The sequence below is a fragment of the Cucurbita pepo genome, chromosome 8 (genome assembly GCF_057944985.1).
Source record: "Cucurbita pepo subsp. pepo isolate OVF chromosome 8, ASM5794498v1, whole genome shotgun sequence".
NCBI classification, from domain to species: Eukaryota; Viridiplantae; Streptophyta; class Magnoliopsida; order Cucurbitales; family Cucurbitaceae; genus Cucurbita; species Cucurbita pepo.
Window position 1 is genome coordinate 3,930,204 of NC_141805.1, and position 14,745 is coordinate 3,944,948.

General features: G+C 37.4%; 2 protein-coding genes, 1 long non-coding RNA gene and 1 other non-coding gene across 4 annotated transcripts; 2 read left to right on the forward strand and 2 right to left on the reverse strand.

The window, feature by feature from the left end:
* The first annotated feature begins 2,452 nt into the window (after window positions 1–2,452).
* Window positions 2,453–5,249, forward strand: LOC111800677 (rho GTPase-activating protein 3). The gene is made up of 5 exons (XM_023684482.2): window positions 2,453–3,192; window positions 3,507–3,627; window positions 3,727–3,846; window positions 4,221–4,451; window positions 4,632–5,249. The coding sequence occupies exons 1-5, from the start codon at window positions 2,723–2,725 to the stop codon at window positions 5,109–5,111; spliced, it is 1,422 nt and encodes a 473-aa protein (XP_023540250.2). The 5' UTR covers window positions 2,453–2,722; the 3' UTR covers window positions 5,112–5,249.
* Window positions 5,250–5,308: 59 nt separating this feature from the next.
* On the reverse strand, window positions 5,309–8,488 carry LOC111800678 (GRF1-interacting factor 3). Its single transcript, XM_023684483.2, has 5 exons — window positions 8,330–8,488; window positions 8,126–8,233; window positions 7,432–7,508; window positions 6,172–6,256; window positions 5,309–6,091 (listed from the first exon to the last, which is right to left on the reverse strand). Exons 2-5 carry the CDS (start codon window positions 8,201–8,203, stop codon window positions 5,690–5,692), a joined length of 642 nt encoding a protein of 213 aa, XP_023540251.1. The 5' UTR covers window positions 8,204–8,233; window positions 8,330–8,488; the 3' UTR covers window positions 5,309–5,689.
* Window positions 8,489–9,747: 1,259 nt separating this feature from the next.
* LOC111800681 (uncharacterized) lies at window positions 9,748–13,478 on the forward strand. Its single transcript, XR_015422237.1, has 3 exons — window positions 9,748–10,249; window positions 10,397–10,923; window positions 12,093–13,478. It is a non-coding gene; the product is annotated as an uncharacterized LOC111800681 (transcript).
* LOC147791381 (uncharacterized) lies at window positions 11,787–12,591 on the reverse strand. Its single transcript, XR_015422238.1, has 2 exons — window positions 12,513–12,591; window positions 11,787–12,396 (listed from the first exon to the last, which is right to left on the reverse strand). It is a non-coding gene; the product is annotated as an uncharacterized LOC147791381 (long non-coding RNA).
* Window positions 13,479–14,745: the final 1,267 nt, after the last annotated feature.

Consider the following 14,745-nt stretch of genomic DNA (forward strand, 5'->3'; position numbering starts at 1 on the left):
TTAATATTTAATTTTTGACAAATTGATATTTATTATTCATAATTTTTGTAAATTAAAGGTGTAATTTACCAAAAAAAAAAAAAACAATAATTCCAATTTCCTCTTATTTTAGGGAAAAAGAAATCCAATTTTTTATATAAAAAAATAAATATTAAGAATTAAAATTATAATAAAAATCGAAAAAGCTGAAGATTTTTTTGAAGAAAATCTCTGTCCAAAAACCAAGTGGAGCTTTAACATCCATTGATTGAACTGTTGGCCCATTTGACATGAAGCCCAGCCCACAACCAAGTTTCTTCAATTTTTTATTTTTCTTTATTTTCAAGAAAATTATATCCTAAAAAACAATTAAAATAATTCAAAAAGGAAAATGAAATTAAATATAAATTTTTCTTTAATTTACAAACAATTTTTTAGGAAAAAAAATTAGATGTACGTTTAACCATTAGGTACCTGTCTCGAATAGGGTAAACAATCCCCATTTAAATTGGGTACAGAAGAAGTGCCGAAATATTTATCTCGTTAACTAATTGAGGTCGAGGATGGAATTTATATTGTGGGTGGATTTGTTAAGAAACTAAAAATTAATATATATATATATATATATATATTTTGTCGTTGGAGTAGCTTGAAAGGAAGTCAAAAGAAAAGAAGAAGTGAATGATTAAAAAATGGTTGGTTGCGATGCTCGAGTAAAGAAAAGATATATAAATTAATCCATACTATATTTGAATGAGAGCTGACTAAGAAAATTTTAAAAAAATTGAAAGTCACTACTGATCTAAAAAATGTGCCCATGAAAAAGCTCAATCATAATAACTTTTAAGATTAAGGGTGTACTTTAGTTATAAATTTTTTTGAGATGTATGTGTGTGAGAGCAAAACATGCTCAAAAGACTCGTGTTCGTCTATGGAGATAATTTTCACTTTTAGTAGCGAGTTGTAAGTAACGTAACCATGTTGCAGAGGAATGTCGGAGCCATCACGTACCGAATCCAATTAATTTTGTTTGATTTTTTTCCTAATTTTACCAAATTAGGAAGAAAATGATTGTTCGTGACCAACCCAATTGATTAGGAGAGTTGTGGGTATAACTTATATATTTATTTAAAGAGATTTGTAAAAGGAAGAACAAATAATCATTTATCCATTGAATTTTTCAACCTTATAATTTCCAAACATTTCAAGGATTTTATTATTTTATTTTTTTTAATTAAAAATATAACGAACAAAGAAAAAAAAAAATCAATAAATTTAAAATATTTTGAAATATTTATTACATTAATGTGGGGCACCGTGTGATCAACATCATGCGGTGGCGGAGAAGTGAGAGAGGTAAGTGTATACTTACCTATACCGTGACATTTCCGGCGGACATCACGGGTCAATTTCATTTTTATTTAATGTCATGTGTCTACTAATTACAACTCTACCCCACTTCTACTTCTCATTATGACGTATATATATATATATATATATTTCTTTTTATTATTAAAAAAAAAAATACTCATGTTGACATTTTTTTAAGGGACCAATCTGAAATATGATTATAATTTAATCCTATCCTATTTTTAAGGTTATTATGAAAATTAAAATATTTGACCGAAGTTAGTCGTACATTGTAACTTGTGAATGTTTAATATTTTAGTTTTACAAGATTTTAGTTATTAATATAATAATTGTTGAACACAACTATACGTGATAAACACTCGCACACCCTATTAAGACCAATCGAGATTTACAAAACACTCAGTAGAAATTATATTTTGTATTTGTATTTCTGGGATGGTGAACTAAGTAGAGTGGAGGGTATTTATATTGGATAGTAGTCAATCTAGTCCTAAAATTTGTAAACATTTTTTCTAAAATACCTAAATCATTTTATTAACATAAATATAATTATCCATACAATGGTTGGGTTGAACCGTGCGTGTATATATATATATATACACACGGTACATAAGTATGATTTTTTAAATAATAGGTAAAATAATTGGTTTTATAATTTTTTTAAAAAAATAATACTTTTATTGTAATTTAAAATAATAATGAAAGGGTGATAGAAGGACCACAAAAGCCCATGTGCCCATGTGATTCTCTCTAAGCATAATAACAAACACAATGCAATTCAATCAATGCATAACAAATCCAATTCCTCTTTTACAAAACACTCAACCTTTTTATGCTAATTTCTTTCTTCTAATATCTTATTGTAAATTTAGATGTTAATTCTTGATGCAATATATTTTCCAAAAGTTCCAACCAAACGTAATCACACAATCGAGTCGTTACGATCGATACCCGTCTCATTGTTTTTCAAAATTGTGTTCGATTTCATTACCAAATCGAGTAATTCACTTAGAAATTGTGGAAAGGAAAGCCATTAATGAGACAGCCAACAGATTGGTACTTGGAATTCCATGGCAGCCAAAAGGAAACAGAGGAAAAGAAAAGAACATGAATGCAATGATTCAAAGGAAAGGGTCCCAATTCAAAATTCATCACTGCCCTCTCTTCCCTTCCATTTCCACTCTGTAATGTTCCAAAACATAATCACACTCTTCGTATCACTTCCAAATTCCACTGAAACAACCAAATATAACAGAACCCAACAAAAAATTTCATGCACATTATCCCCTTCTTTTCTTTCTCATAACCCCATAAATTTGTTTCACATCTTCTCAATCTTTACCCTTCATTTGTTTTCAAGCAAGAACCATCCATGACTCGCTTGTTTCGATCCAAATCGTGTGGACATGTCGAAGTGGAGGAATTCAAGCGGCCGCCGCCTCCGCCGAGCTCGTATTACGATAGCGACGACGAGGAAGAAGAGGAGGAGGAGGAAGACGAGGACGATTATTATGGAGATGGGGTTGGGGTTTGTGTAAATCGAAATGGGTATGGCTCTGTTTTGAGAAATTCGATCTCTGATAGCGATGAGGACAAGCAGGAGGAAGCTACGAAGCATAGTAACAATGGCAATCAGTTTCAGATTCTTGACATTTTGGTCACTGCATTGAGGAAATCGTTGGTTACTTGCAGCGTTGAAAGGGATGATGTTTCTTCGATGGATATCAGCTCGCCTGTGAATGTCAGGCATGTTTCTCATGTTACGTTTGATAGGTTTAATGGGTTTCTGGGTTTGCCTACGGAGTTCGAGCCTGAGGTGCCAACCAGAGCGCCTAGCGCCAGGTGAGCTCTTTTGCGAAATTGGTTTCTGTCACTGTTCTTTGAACTCTGGATTGTCGTTTGAATTGAAAGTAAGCGATTATTTTAGCGGCATGATGTTAGGAATCACAAATCTCCTGACATGATATCGTTAATTTTGAGTCTTAAGCTCTTATGGTTTTGCTTTTGGTTTTCCCAAAAACTCTCGTAATGAACCAATTTGTAGGGAGAACTCATGGTTGCATTGCTTGCATCGATTTGATTCTTTTTGTTTGTGATGAAATCATTTGGGAGATTACTTATTATCCATATTCCTCGATTGCATTCTTGTGATCCAGTGCTAGTGTTTTTGGAGTTTCTGCGAAGTCAATGCAGTGTTCTTATGATGATAGAGGAAATAGTGTGCCAACGATTCTTCTTATGATGCAAAAGCGATTGTATTCAGAGGGAGGTCTAAAAGTATGTATTGATTGATTGATTACCGTTTGGTAATGTTTTCTAGCTTGTTGAGACCTTCACTTTGTTCTTGATGACTTTTAATCCTTTTCACCATTGAAGGCAGAAGGGATTTTTCGAATAAACGCTGAGAATAGTCAGGAAGAGTTTGTCCGAAACCAACTAAATAGAGGCATAGTGCCACGAGGAATCGATGTTCACTGTTTAGCAGGCTTGATTAAGGTATTCTCATTGACTTTAATTGATACTATTATTGTGAGATCTTACGTCGATTGGAAAATGGAACGAAACACTCCTTAAAAGGGTGTGAAAGCCTCTTCCGAATAGATGTGTTTTAAAATCGTGAGGTTGACGACGATACGTAATGAGCTAAAGTAGACAATATCTACTAGTAGTAGACTTGGACTGGACTGTCATAATCATCTTTTCCTCATTCCTTCGTTTTTTGTTTTTGTGCATTGGAACTTTATGTTCCATTTTAGAAGTTTGTTGACTGCCAAAGTTGGATATGCAAAGAACATTGAGATTTACTTGGCATCTTGTTTTTATCATTTTTGGTGCGATCTTCTAAGAGCTAGTGTTTGTCCCATCTATAGGCATGGCTTAGAGAACTTCCTACAGGAGTGCTTGACACGCTAACCCCAGAACAAGTGATGCAATGCAACACAGAAGAACACTGCATTCAACTTGTTAAACTACTCCCTCCCATGGAGGCTGCCATCCTTGACTGGGCTATCAATTTGATGGCAGATGTCGTGCAACATGAGACGTACAACAAGATGAATGCACGCAACATCGCAATGGTTTTTGCACCGAACATGACCCAGGTGTGTGGTCAACTCATAAGCCTCAACCTATTTATTTGGTAGATCGTCGTTGTTGGTTGATATGATTGCAAGAACTCTACCCTTGGAGTAGACGATAATCTCTTTATGTTCGGCTAATAATATCACAAATACGGGTACTCTTACGAACTAACAAGCAGAAGTTCTCTTAATTTGTTGCAGATGGCTGATCCCTTGACTGCATTAATTCATGCTGTACAAGTAATGAACTTGTTAAAGGTCCTTATTCTTAAGATCCTCCAAGGAAGGGAAGAATCAGAGGCCAACCAGCAGTCCTCTTGCTTGGATCCTCCCAACCACAATACTAACACAAAATCTTCAAACTCAACCATTGGTGAATCCTCCACGAAACTGCCAAATGCTATCGATTCCACTGCAAGCGATAATGCAAGATGTAACAGTTTAGATAGAGCTGACTACACTTATGGAGGAAAGTACGAAAGCCTTGAAGAGAAAGAAGAAGAAGAAGAAGAGCAATACCATTCAGCTTCTGGAAGCACTCCAACCAGATATGGATGTGAAACAAGTGAGTGGCTAAGTTTGAGAAAAGGGGTGAGGAAGCTATGCAGGCACCCTGTATTTCAGCTGAGTAAATCAACTAAGAAGAGTAGAAGTTTAGGAGTTGTAACATGTACGTACTAGGAAAGTGCTGACTGCTAAGGAAGGGTTCATATATTGCATAGGCTTTTCTGGGATTTGTGTAAACAGATGTAATGAAACAGATGAGTGTTTGATTTTAACTGGTTGGAATTGGATAAATGTCAAAAGTTTCTGCAACAAGCGAGTGGTTTAGAGCTCTATAGCTAGAAACTACATTTACAGTCTTGTTTCTCTCGTAATTGTGGAATCATTGTTGAACAACTTTCCATTGCATTCAAAAGTTTGAAGTCAGTTGAAGAACAGATTGCTAGAAACCTTCGGTAGAAGTATATTCTAAAATCCTACCGATCCTTAGAAAGTTGTTTACAAAATGGGATAAAAGTGAAACTGATCTCTACCAGTCCACCACTGCCTCTTCAAACTACGTCTGCCTTCTATTACCAAGTATGGAATTCAACTGCATGCCAAGACTCTAATAACGCGAATTACCTAGACATTTTGCTTAAACTAAAACTGAGAACTTTGGGTTCTTCGCTCAATCTACTAATATCACCAGAGCATGGAAGTTCTACCGTACGAAGCACCTACTATTAACATGTGGAAACAGTCGTCAGGCTACGTTACTTAGTTTCCTCTCCATCGCCACCCCGACCAGCAGCTGAGCTCCCCTGACCATCAGCACCTCCCACATCACCAGAGTCCTGCTTGCCACCTCCACGGGCATCGGTTTGCCCGGAACTTCGAGCAGGCCCTCCAGCACCAGCACCCCCAAGGGTCCCCTCGGGATGGTGTGGGTGATGCATGCCATTGTTGGCCCCTCCCATAGGTCTTAGTCCCATTTGCCCTTGCATTGCTTGCTGGTGTTGCTGGTGTATCTGCTGTTGTGGATCCTGTAATTGATGAGGGTTTCCGAACTGCAATGGAACTTTTGGAGGGAAAAGTCCTGATTGCTGTGCCATTATAGCTGCCTGAGGGTGCTGCATATAATAACCCCCTTGCTGCATTGCAGGATGTGGAGCCATCTGACCATTCTAACACAGGTAAGAACGACGTACAATACAACATCAATTTAGGGGAAGCAGAGGCCTAATTAATTACCAACCTGTGGAGGCATAGCTGGTGCCTGTGGCTGGGCATCAGCAATTGCAGCTAAATACATCAAATTCTTCTGAAGTTGGGCTTGGTACCTAATTACGAGAATTGTATTAACTCAAGTACAAGCTCATGCACACTACAAGTACATGGGGACGAAATGGAACTCAAGTAAAATACATGTGGGGAAATCGAAAGCCATGTAAGACAAATAGTTTTAGAAAATACAACACTTTAGCAGTCCATATAAACACAAAGGCACATGATTGCATACCAAAGGATGCAAATGATGTAAACCTATCAAAAATTAAAAACGACTGTACCGTACTTGACTCGAAATATTCACAAATGTACTACCTTATATCAATTCTGAAGCACATATTTGATCTCATTTTAGATAAGAAACGCATACTTGATCGGAACAAAGACCATTTCATTAATATGTGAAATAGATTGCAAAAGAGAGTTCAGTCTGTGAAATGCAAACTCGATCTAGATACCTAACTAAAAAATGCAGCAATAGAAGCAAGATTTATAGTGTAGAAAGCCAGCACCCAGAGACCCCTCAGCTCATGAATTTCAAGATTCATAATCCTTACTTTCAAATAACATGCAAGGTAAATGTGAGATCCCACATCGGTTGGAGAGGAGAACGAAACATTCTTTATAAGGGTATGGAAACCTCTCCCTAGCAGACGCGTTTAAAAAACCTTGAGGGAAAGCCCGAAAGGAAAAGCCCAAAGAAGACAATATCTGTTAGCGGTAGGCTTCGACCGTTACAAATGGCATCAGAACCAGACACCGGACGACGTGCTAGCTAGAGGCAGAACCCCAAAGGGGAATGGACACGAGACAATGTGCCAGAAATGACACTGGACCTTGAAAGGGGGTGGATTGGGGTCCCACATCGATTGGAGAAGGGAACAAGTGCCAATAAAGAAGCTAGGCCCCGAAGGGGGGTGGATTGTGAGATCCCACATTGGTTGAGGAGGAGAATGAAACATTCTTTATAAGGGGGTGGAAAGCTTTCCCTAGCAACGTGTTTTAAAAACCTTGAGGGGAAGCCCGGAAGGGAAAGCCAAAAGAGGACACTATCTGCTAGCGGTGAGCAGTAAATCAACTACTTATATACATGACACAAACCACTTTGAACTATATGTTTTTAGTACCACAGGAAATTTACATAAAATCAATGCAACAACTTCATGGACTCCATTAACAAAGGTAGAAGCGCATATAGAGAGAATCAAAACCATACACAACAACTTACTGAGCACATTCGTTAAGTTTCCCCAGATTTTGGTTGTCAAGTATGGCCAATATCAACTTTTTGTTCTCATCCAGATACTGCACGCAGTAAAAAGTATTCGTTGTTGATAACTTTAACTCAAACATGATAACAAGGATCTGATCTTGAGCACTTAACTAAATCCATATTAGTTTATTCAGTTAAATATATTGATTTCAAATTACCTTGTCATTATCAATTCTCAATTGAAGACATTAGTCCATCATGGCACATTTCAATTAAGCAAGAACAATAACCACTTGCCCTAATTAACAAGAGATGAATAATAATACAAGCTCATAGAAAAAGAAGAATGAGTGAACCGACATATGTTCCCCCCATGTTCGTGTAATGAAAAAAAAAAAATCAACTGCAAACCTAGAGATTCAGATAGTCTGTGAAAAGGGTTAAAAAATAATTATATAATGGTCTCCAACTACTGCAACATCCCTAAAATAATACTCCCATCAAGGGGCCTACTTTACTTGCTTCTTTCCGTCTGCAAACATCCAGTCATTAAAGGAGTCATTCATGTAAGAGCTATTAACTTATGAAGAACAAAAGCAGTTGCATTTCAAAATCACATCCACGGCGATAAACAGAGCTCCATCAAATCAAACACATCATAAATAAGCGTTTAAGATTTAAAGAAGAAAGAGAAGGAGAAGGAGAATGCCTTTTGAATCTGCTCGGAAGTGATATTGGTGGGGGGAAATGAAGGCATCATCGGCATCATTTGCGGTGGTTGCTGCATCTTTAGCTTTCCTGAATATAAACCCTAGCCCTAACTCTCGGAAAAGAAATTTCCAAAGTCAACAGAGATTGAGAAGAGAAGGCGGAGGAACAGAGGAAGATCGAAAGGCAAGAAGAGAGAAAGAACCTGTTAATGGTTCAAAAGGAAGCTCCTTGAGATCGGATTCGAGGGAGAATCTCCGGTACGGCGCTCGGATGTTCAAAGAAAAGGGAAGGACGGGAGGAAGAAGAAGAAAAATCCCACAAAAACAAATGGGGAAAAGTGTGAATAGGACAAGAAAATTAAATAATAAAATTACAGAAATTATGTCATAATTTCAATTTTGTGCAATTTAAACTTAATTATTATTTGCTTGGATTTTAGGGGTTGTTTGTTCCCTTTAATTAATTAACTAATTCATGTTAATTTACCAAAATTAATATATTTAATATAAATACAAGTTTATTAAAGGAATGAAATTTAAAATTATTAGATTAGCTAATAATATTTTAAATCTAATTAACTAATTAACTTGTGTCAATTGAATGTTGTATTGGATGATGCATTGTCTTCCTCGATCGCATCATCACACTTGTCTATCTCGACCCTTACTTAACCGGTTGGGCGCCACTTCTGTGTTGCCACCTTGTCTGCCTACAACAAATGAGGGTCACAACCCACTAATTTCTTGTATGGTTTTGATACGGGAAACATCTACCTTTTCCAAGTTAAGTAAAAATTACCTATCATATCATCTTTTTAGATTGGAACATTTTGTTCATACCACCTATTGCGAGTTGGAACAATAAATTGTCTACCTCATGAACAGACTCACCGCTAGCAGATATTGTCCTTATTGGACTTTCCCTTACGATAAACTACTTGTACATACCATGTAACGACCCAGACTCACCGCTAGCAGATATTGTCCTCATTCATTGGGCTTTCCCTTTCGAGCTTCCCCTCAAGGCTTTAAAACGCTTCTGTTAGGGAAAGGTTTTCACACCCTTATAAATAGTGTTTTGTTCTCCTCCCTAACTAACGTGGGACATCACAATCCACCTCCCTTTGGGGCCCAACGTCCTTACTGGCACACCGCCTCATGTCATCCCCTTTCAGGGAATAGCGAGAAGGCTGACATGACACATCGTCCGGTGTCTAACTCTGATACCATTTGTAACGACCCAGACTCACCGCTAGCAGATATTGTCCTCTTTGGGCTTTCCCTCAAGACTTTAAAACGCGTCTGTTAAGGGAAGGTTTCCACATCATTACAAAGGGTGTTTTGTTCTCCTCCCCAACTAATATGAGACATCACAATCCACCTCCTTGGGGTTGGAACATTATAAGACCATGACTCTCCATTAAGCACAATCAGGCTAAAGCATTAGTATACCTTTTATGACCAAGTAGACACTAACTTCTATGGGTTAGTTCATGATTAGGGATTACGCTCTAAACGTTTCTACAAGGCAAGATACTTAGTTAACCCAATGTTACGTGGAATTCAATACTAAATTCTAGAGCTCATAATATTAACCCAAATAGCATAAATAGGCATATATATGCGTTACCATTTAAATTTTGTAAGGTTGGCTATCATGTATCCAGCTCAATTAGGCTTAAGCAATGATTTAGCTAATTTCCCCAATTTTAAGCTCATCATCGTCACCATCTTCAGCTTCCCGTTAAACTTGAGGATGGCTTCAATCTCTTCCCGCTGGCGGGGGCTCTGCAAATCTCGTCGGAACTTCATTTCCAAAACGCATTGAATTCTTCTCTCATTCCTTCAGAGAAATTCTTCGCTACTGCCGATCAAGGGACGGAGTTGTTAAATCTGGCGTCCGATCTCTGGAAGCGACTATTCGCCCCAAGAAGCAGGAGATCTGCTCCGATTGTTCCGATTATCCAATTAATGAATGGAAGTCATCAATTCCTTCAGGTTCCTTGGCTACTTCATGAATGTTGTCCTACTATGCGGTTCTTGTGCTCACATGGGGCCCCAAATTACTCGCGGGTTGCTTTAACTTCTTCCGGTTCTCCATCATCACTATATTTTATATTCTGGTACTGATTCTGCTCATTTTGAACTTTTGGGTTACTGAACTTGAATTCCGATTTCATTTTGAGCGATTAACTTTGAACGAGGCCAATCACCTCAGATATAGTCTTTCAAGGTCCCCTATCTTGTTAAGTAAAATAAATTTCTTTCAGATTAACCTACTTGCCCCTTGCTCCCCGTAAGGTTTACACATTCTTGGGGACAACAATGGATACGCTTGTTTTGCTGCCTAGTTTTATCGAAGTTCTTGACGAAGCTAATGTTGAGGATTATTGGGGGTGAGTCCCACATTGGTTAATTTAGTGGAAGATCATGGGTTTATAAGTGAGAAATACTATCTCCATTGACATGAGACCTTTTGGGGAAGCCCAGAGCAAAGCCATGAGAGCTTATGCTCAAAGTGAACAATATCATACTATTGTGGAGAGTCGTGATTTCTAACAGCTAAGAGTCTCTCTAGTTCTCCTGCCAATCTTGTGATAATTTTTTTAGTTCTTGGTAAGAAGCTCGGCTGGTTTGTAGTTTACGTTTCTATAAAATTGAACTTACACTTTGATTTTCCAATACTTTTATGTGTTTGCACTTTGATCCAGTTCTTAATTTAGCCTTTGCACTCAGTCTTTTTTGGTTCGTAGTTATGCATGCATCTCCCCTGATGAGCAATCCAGCATCAATTGAGGTAATGAACTTGAAGTCTTCACTTGCCTTTTATTTGTCTTTAATGTTCTGCTTTAGATTGGATTATCAATTTCCTTTCCTCAAGGTTCCTGCTGCTGATTGTTGCCTTAACCTCACTTATTCCTCACATTCACTGTTTTATTAGTCTTTTCCCACAAGTGCAAGATATCCTTTAGTTGGTGGAATTAGAGTAGCTGGATTATTTGCCACAGATAAGATAAAAATCATTCTTATAATACATTCTTTCAGACGTGCAATTTGACCATTGTAGTCTCAAATTTAAACAAACCATATAGCAATTCAGTCGTTAATAATTGAGACCTCAATGCCATATTTAGCTCTTAATTTGCTCATTCACTATTGTATTTTTGGGTTCACGAGAAGAGAACAGCAGTTCAATGGAAGTATATGACCTAGGCAAGAAAAAAAATTATGAGCAGGTAATACACCTTTGCATATGCCATCTTGTCCTATGAATAGGGAGAAGGAAAAAAAACACTACAATTTTATTCAGGGATAATATTTGAACTCGATGCCTCTGAATGCCTTTATTGCATCTTCTCGTGGAAATTTATCTCCCTATGTGGTATTATGACAGAAGCTAGTCTCATGTCTAGATCGTTTCCAGAGTTTATGCTATATTCTTTTTTTAGTCGTTCTGCACTGAGCTGAGGAGTCATTTCCGAACATGCACCAGTTTTTTCACATATAGGAGCCTTTAATAATCTCATGAAATCTTTTTTTTTTTTTTTTTTTTTTTTTTCTTTTTTTGTTCCTCGTAACTATGCTTAAACATGAAAGGCATTGCGTGTACTGATATTCATGTCTTGGGGGAACAAAATTATGTAAAAGCTAGTAAGCAACTGAATAAGAAAGTTGTGTACCGGTGATTGTGAATTCTTCTTGATTTAAAATTCCTATTCAGATTTCCAATACCTTATTTCCATAAACATTAAAGAAAAAACAAAAATTTCTCATGATATAGTAGTGACATGTAAATCTTGGTGAAATGATGACAACTAGGGCAGGCAGGTCCCCTTGAAACCAACTAGAACTGGCCTTAGAGCAGGCAAGTCTCCCTAGAATTGGTGGGGGTGGAGCCCCAATATCCCAGCCCCCATTTGCCCAAAAAGACAATGTAATGTAATCTTGTTCATCATCTAATTTCAGGTGGTCGATCATTATCCAAGGATGAGACTAAAGAAGAAGTTCTGTCCATGGAACTGCAGAAACAGGAGATGGAAATAGAGATCAAAATGAAGATGGGAGCGATCATCAAAACAAGGCTAAAAGGTACCATCCATTGTTGCTTCTGTGATCTATGAAACCGAACCGCCCACCAACCCATCACGAACCCCCCTGATACACTTACCAAAACTAAAACTAGACATGTCCACACATCATTAAGATCTCTGTTCTTCTGCCTCTTCTGCTCTCTCTCCCCCTTCATCCCAGCTTCAGTGTCTGCTCCCACCTGCAATTCTCTCGTGTGTGACATAGAATAGGAGGAAAACTCACAAATGATCCATTAGAAGGAGAAGAAGAAGAAGATAGATCGGAGAGAAAACCCAATTAGCTTAGGAAAAAGACCTGTGCAGTTCTTGAAGATATTAGAGAGAAAATAGAATAAGAAAGTCGCATTGAGTATAACGTCACGCGTGGCTTCCCAAAGTTGGTTTTGTCAATTTGAAGGAATGTAAATATAAATAAAAGAAGGATTGGCATTCATTGGCTGGGATCGATAATTGCGTAGCTTCTATCTGGGGTAGAGTTTGATTGATTTATTGCCTTAGATGACATTTAGTGCCGCGACACCCACCTGGCCACAATTCCTTTGTTTCTTCATTTTCATAACCTCTTTCATTATTGTTTCTTTCTTCTCTCCTCCCTTCTCATGCAAACCCAACTACAGCTTCTATTCAGAACATTAATCTTTAAAGTATACTCATAAATGAGCCTTAACAAAAGAAGTCTCCTCATAAATAATGAAAACAGTCCAAACTCACCGCTAATATTGTTCGTTTTGGCTTGTTACGTATTGTCTCAACCTCACAGTTTTAAACACGTCTACTAGAGAGAGGTTTCCACACCCTTATAAGAAATGTTCGTTCCCTTTTCCAACCGATGTGGGATCTCACAATCCACCCCTCTTGGGAGTCTAGTATCCTCGTTGGCGGTTTCCACACCCTTATAAGAAATGTTTCGTTCCCTTTTCCAACCGATGTGAGATCTCACAATCCACCCCTCTTGGGAGTCTAGTATTCTCGTTGGCACACCGCTCAGTGTCTAACTCTGATACCATTTCTAACAGCCCAAACTCACTGTTAGTAGATATTGTCTGTTTTGGCCTATTACGTATCGTCGTCAGTCTCATGGTTTTAAACGTGTTACTAGAGAGAGGTTTCCACACCCTTATAAAGAATATTTCGTTCCCTCTCCAAGCAATGTGGGATCTCACACTAAACCTACATCATTATATGTGAAATACACTTTTAGGCTATGACTTTTGAACTTCTATCAGATTTGAATTTAGTTTCGTTACTTTTTTTAATAACCTATTGGAATAACCTATTTAGTTACCAATGTTCATCAGAAACTTTTATATTAGATTGGGGGAAATAGGAAATAGGAGGTTTAATTCAGGAAGTTGTTGTAGAAAATAGTAATAGCAGGCTGTTTTAAATTATATATGAAACTCTGTCAAATGCATCTGCATAAAAACACATTCATTGCAACTCAGCCATCCCTGGATTGTTAAATAAGTTAACAGCCACTTGGTTTTTACTAATATTTAGAAAAGGAAACAGCCCTACTTTTCCCAAAAAGCCCTCTTTGAGAGAGTCTGAGACACCCAATTAAAACTTGAACAAGGAAAGCCTAAAACACATCCAGACAAGACTGTCCCTTTATGCAGGCATGGAGAAGAACTGATGACAGCTCCTTTATTATACCAAATAAACTTACTAGCCGTGGTAATACAATAATGTTGTGAATGACACAACTGGGTTAGGTTGTTAGTATTATAATATTCCGAAGCTAAGCCTGCAGTTAAGTATGATTATAATCAATCATATTTTACTACTTCAATTGAATTTGAGTTAAGAAATTGGCCTGTTTCCTTCCCGTTTGACATAGTGTCAAACGTAAGATTAGTTTAGTTCTAGAGTCAACCTGTACACTTTAACTAGTTAAACATATATCTAAACCAAGAAATCAAAGGGTTGAAACTCAAATTTGATTCAAGTAGATTTTCATTTCATTTGAATAGATTTTTGGATCACATGGTGTGATAATGGAGCTGTCCAAGTAGAACTGTGATCTATGGAAGTGCAGAAAGTAAAGATAAGAACAGACATCATAACAAATATGGGTGCAATCATGAAAACAATGTCTATTTGTTGAATGAAACTGAAACTCCCACCAACCGAACACAAGCCTTCCCCATCATGCTTGCCACTGCCATTGAACCCTAAGTAGCCTTCACAGAATATGCAGATTCTCATTCTCTTCCCTTTCTCCTTCTTCCTTCATTGCTGATTCAGCTTCTTCTCCGCCCCTGCAAATCTCCATGTTTGATCCATCACAAAAAGCTCTTCAGAAGAACATATGGCTGAAAGAAAACACTGAGAGATTGAGAGAGAAATATTACTGTAGAGAGTTGAAGAATTTGGCAAGTAATTGTTGACAAAATAGGATACGAACCCGGACATTTTATGTTAAAAGATCATCATTAGCCCAATAAAATCAAACCGAAAGCCCAATTATGTAGAAGACTGATTAGCCAACTCAATGAGTCCATTATTGAGAAGTTTCTAGATATCTA

What these genes read in the sequence shown, in the direction of transcription:
- LOC111800677 (XM_023684482.2), top strand. Translation starts at nt 2,723, where the DNA reads ATGACTCGCTTGTTTCGATCCAAATCGTGTGGACATGTCGAAGTGGAG. An exon ending in ATTCAGAGGGAGGTCTAAAA is followed by an intron (nt 3,628 to 3,726) that starts GTATGTATTGAT and finishes TCACCATTGAAG; the next exon opens with GCAGAAGGGATTTTTCGAAT. An exon ending in TTGCACCGAACATGACCCAG is followed by an intron (nt 4,452 to 4,631) that starts GTGTGTGGTCAA and finishes AATTTGTTGCAG; the next exon opens with ATGGCTGATCCCTTGACTGC.
- LOC111800678 (XM_023684483.2), bottom strand. Translation starts at nt 8,203, where the DNA reads ATGCAGCAACCACCGCAAATGATGCCGATGATGCCTTCATTTCCCCCC. An exon ending in CTTCCGAGCAGATTCAAAAG is followed by an intron (nt 7,509 to 8,125) that starts GCATTCTCCTTC and finishes TACTGCGTGCAG; the next exon opens with TATCTGGATGAGAACAAAAA. An exon ending in CACCAGCTATGCCTCCACAG is followed by an intron (nt 6,092 to 6,171) that starts GTTGGTAATTAA and finishes TAGAATGGTCAG; the next exon opens with ATGGCTCCACATCCTGCAAT.